The following is a 4,363-nucleotide window of genomic DNA, read 5'->3' as shown; positions in this document are numbered from 1 at the left end:
TTCAAGAGGTAATTAATTGGTGTCATTAATCTAAATTGCAGATGAAAAAAATTTGAGGCTCACAGAGAAAGAAATTTATAAGATCCAGCTCACTAATACCAGATATTCTTCATTTGCTGTGAGATACTTATTTAATAATTAAGACTGATCATGACAAAGACTGACATGATCAAGGCAAACAAAATTTAAAATCATTGTACACACAAAAGATATAATGTGAATATTAAATCATAACCTGTTTATTTCAAACACAAACATGAAGAACTCTTCCTGAAATAAACCACTGTGCCTAATATGGGTCTCTGTGGCTTCTTTTAAAGTAAAGTTGAAGATAATTCTTCCTAAGTTTAAAGCATGGTTAAATGTTTCTATGTGTTATTGCTCAAAATGTTGATTTTTTCCTATTTCTGGGCGCACGGGCAAAAAAAAAAAAGTCAAGGTCCTTTGTGTGTCCTGAACTGTGTGATGGATATGTTCATAAATGTTTCCTCAATCACTTCTCATGAGGTGGTCATTAATGTTCTCACTTGATTTTAGAGGGAACAAAATGTAAGGCGCCAAGAAATGTACCCCAGATCATGAAGTTGCAAGTGGGGAAAAACAAGATTCTTACTTTGTCTTTCTGATTCTCAAACCAATTTGTTTTACTACTGGGACTGTCACTGTCCATACTTTTCAAGAGAGTCTGTGGGATTATGTTTTTGATTGGAATTGGAGACAGAAGAGAATTGAAATTGAAGAGAAGAGGATAAAGTAGACCTTCAGTGAAAGAAGTGCCACATGGCTATCAATATTAGAGGCTTACCTCATAGCTCAATCAGTGAAGAAGCTGCCTTCAATGCAGGAGACCCAGGTTGGATTCCTGGGTCGGGAAGATCCCCTGGAGAAGGAAACGGCAACCAACTCCAGTAATCTTGCCTGGAGAATCTCCTGGGCAGAGAAGCCTTGCAGGTTACAGTCTTTGGGGTCACAAGAGCTGGACACGACCTAGTGAATAAACCACCACCATCAATAAGTTATATACTGTGGGTGTATCTAGTGTTGTGTGTGTATATGTATTTGTGTCTGATGATCAATTTCCTTCATATATACTTACCTCTGATGTTGAATTTAAATAATTATAGTTATTATGATTGTATTGAAAGGAGTTTAGTAAGCATTGTTTATTGTGACAATGTAGAGCATGGGTTAAGGATGTGGAGGAAAAAATCCAATCGTGCTTCTGTTATTTATGATCTGGTTGATCTTAGACAGGATTTTTAAGTTCTTTATGCTACATATTTCTTAATGTGTGAAATCAGCATAAAATGAGGGTAGCAATCATCTCATAAGTTTGTGATAAGAATTTTTAAAAAATGCCTACAAAATACCTGAGAGTAATGTAAGTGTTCAGGAAGTTTACGGTAATAAGATTTTTATTATTACTATCATTATTATTATTATTAACATGATTTTCTGAGATTGTTTCTCATCTGCAAAACTAATGAAATAATAATATCCACACAGGTTGCTACCATGCCATGCATATAGAAATCAACCATTAAAAGTATGCAATTAGCTATTAAAAAGCTGTTGGATTTAAGTGATGCATGCTTGCTCAGTTGTGAATGAGTTCAGACTCTTTGTGACCCTATAGACAGTAGTCCACCAAGCTCCTCTGTCCAAGGGATTCTCTAGGCAAGAATACTCGAGTGGGTTGTCATGCCCTGCTCCAGGGGAACTCCCTGACTCCGGGACTGAACCTGAGTCTAGATGCATCTCCCACAATCAGGCAAAACAGGAGAAGCCCAGATTTGGGCGAAATGCTTTATTAAATGTATTGCAGTAGCTCCTGTATCCTTTTATTATGTTAACAATTACAACTAATCTGTTGCCAGGGGTTCTTTTCTCTGGCTTCTATCTCCAAACAAAATTTAAAGCCACTTGATTCAAGACATACCAAGACACCTTTACTAGAGTTATACCCAATAATCCCTCTTTTTGAATCCCTCTCTATCTTACACTCATATTCTCAATTACTTGTGCTGGCTTCCCATTTCCTAACAATAATAGCAAAATTCCTTAGCTTTGAATTCACAGGCTTTGCATGCGTTTTCTATCCCTCTTTTCAGCCTTCATTGACACTGTACATGAAATCTACTGAATCACATTAGGTTGTGAGCTATCTCACATGGCCTAGAGATCATCTGCAGCTTCTGTCTGCATAGGGGTTTGCATGTCTATATATTAAAAATCACCTTCACCCAGGAGCGAATTTGAATAATCTTCAAAAGATCAGAACTTTTTTTTTTTCTATCTTAAAAAAAAAAACAATATTAAAATTCAGAAGTCAATAGAATCTGGACATTTATTATTTCTTACATTGGCACTCTTAATTCAAGGTTGAGCTAATAAATTATGACTTTTTTCAGGTAACATAATTAATAATAACATAAGATACATGGATAATGCAAACAATGTGACGGAGTTTATTCTACTGGGACTCTCACAGAATCCAAAGATGCAGAAAATTATATTCGTTGTCTTTTTGGTTGTCTACATCGTCTCTATGGTAGGAAATGTGCTCACAATTGTCACCATCATCACCAGCCCATTAGTGGGGTACCCCATGTACTATTTCTTGGCTCATCTCTCATTCATTGATGCCTGCTATTCCTGCGTCAATACCCCTAAAGTGATCATAGATTCCTTCTATGAAAAGAAAACCAGCCCTTTCAACGAATGCATGACCCAAGTCTTTGGGGAACATATATTTGCAGGTTCTGATGTCATCCTGCTCACTGTGATGGCTTATGACCGCTACATGGCCATCTGTAAGCCCTTGCACTATACGACCATCATGAATCGGCGGCTGTGTGGACTGCTAGTAGGAGTGGCGTGGGTGGGGGGCTTTATTCATTCAACTATACAGATCTTCTTCATCATCAGTTTACCCTTCTGTGGCCCTAATGTCATAGACCACTTTATGTGTGATCTGAACCCTTTGCTCAATCTTGCCTGCACTGACACTCATATTCTAGGATTCTTTGTTCCTGCCAACACTGGTTTCATCTGTCTTTCAAACTTTCTCCTCTTGATCGGCTCTTATGTGATTATTCTGCACTCCCTAAGGGCCCATAGCTTAGAAGCTAGATGTAAGGCCCTCTCCACCTGTGTCTCCCACATCACAGCAGTTATCCTGTTCCTTGTGCCCTGCTTATTTGTGTACCTGAGACCAACAGTTACTTTACCCGGTGATAAAGCAGTTTCTGTATTCTACACTATGTTAACTCCCATGTTAAATCCTTTAATCTATACTTTGAGAAATGACCAGATGAAAAATGCCATTAGGAAACTGTGTAGTAGGAAAGTGATTTCAGGTGATGCATAAAATGTGCCTGGAACCTAGTATTCATTCAACTTATGTATAATCCAAAGGACATTATTGATGACATCGGTCAAGAATACCTATGAGATAAAAATAAAACTGCAAATGATCAATTCTGCAAGGAGAGGAGAAGAAATGGAGGCAACAAAAGAGAGGAAAGACATAGACTTGGGCTACTGTTTCCATATTTGAAAAGCTCTGCCAAATTAGTCTAGTTTTACTGGCTCCTTCATTGTATAAGGATTCATAAGCTTTCATCATAATAAAACAAAATAAAATAAATGTTAAGATAGCTTTTTAACAATACAGAAAGGTAGGCACTACTATCATCCCCATTTTGCATGTCAGAAAACAAGCAGTAAAGAGTTTGTTCCCAAACAGTAACATTGAAGAACCAGTAACTAGAAAGTGACTGACCTTTCTAACCATGGTATTAATGGCTATGATATATATAGCCAGGAGATGATGATAGAAGTGTAGCAAAATTACACCAGTTATTATTGATTAATACAGGGATTGTTCTGAATTATGTATGTATCCTTCTGTCCATATACATACAAATGTACATACATATATATTATACATATGCAATATATACTAGCAATATTATATACTAAATTAGTAATATATTAGTATTAATATATACACTACTTATGTGCATATATGTTTAATTATATATCAGTAAATTCTAATGATTTTCATTAAGGCTTCCCTGATAGCTCAGTTGGTAAAGAATCCGCCTGCAATGCAGGAGACACCCGTCCAATTCCTGGGTTGGGAAGATGCTCTGGAGAAGGGAATCGCTACCCACTCCAATATGAAATCAGTTATATTAGTATTAATACATATGCTACTTATGTGCATATATGTTTAATTATATATAATTAAATTCTAGTGATTTGAATTAATAACCTGCTAATTTTTATACATCACTTTTGCATGCATGCTCAATTGCTTCAGTTGTGTCTGACTCTGCACCCTATGGACTGTAACCTC

The 4,363-nt window shown here is 36.5% G+C and overlaps 1 protein-coding gene across 1 annotated transcript; it reads left to right on the top strand.

Moving 5' to 3' along the window:
• The first annotated feature begins 2,437 nt into the window (after positions 1 to 2,437).
• LOC128068489 (olfactory receptor 4C46-like) lies at positions 2,438 to 3,370 on the top strand. Its single transcript, XM_052661595.1, has one exon. The coding sequence runs from the start codon at positions 2,441 to 2,443 to the stop codon at positions 3,368 to 3,370; it is 930 nt and encodes a 309-aa protein (XP_052517555.1). The 5' UTR covers positions 2,438 to 2,440.
• The last annotated feature ends 993 nt before the right edge of the window (positions 3,371 to 4,363 follow it).

This window comes from Budorcas taxicolor, chromosome 2 (genome assembly GCF_023091745.1).
Source record: "Budorcas taxicolor isolate Tak-1 chromosome 2, Takin1.1, whole genome shotgun sequence".
Taxonomy (NCBI): Eukaryota; Metazoa; Chordata; class Mammalia; order Artiodactyla; family Bovidae; genus Budorcas; species Budorcas taxicolor.
This window is presented reverse-complemented; position numbering and strand designations above follow the sequence as displayed.

Excerpts from the sequence above, each read along its gene's own strand:
- LOC128068489 (XM_052661595.1), top strand. The coding sequence starts at position 2,441 with ATGGATAATGCAAACAATGTGACGGAGTTTATTCTACTGGGACTCTCA.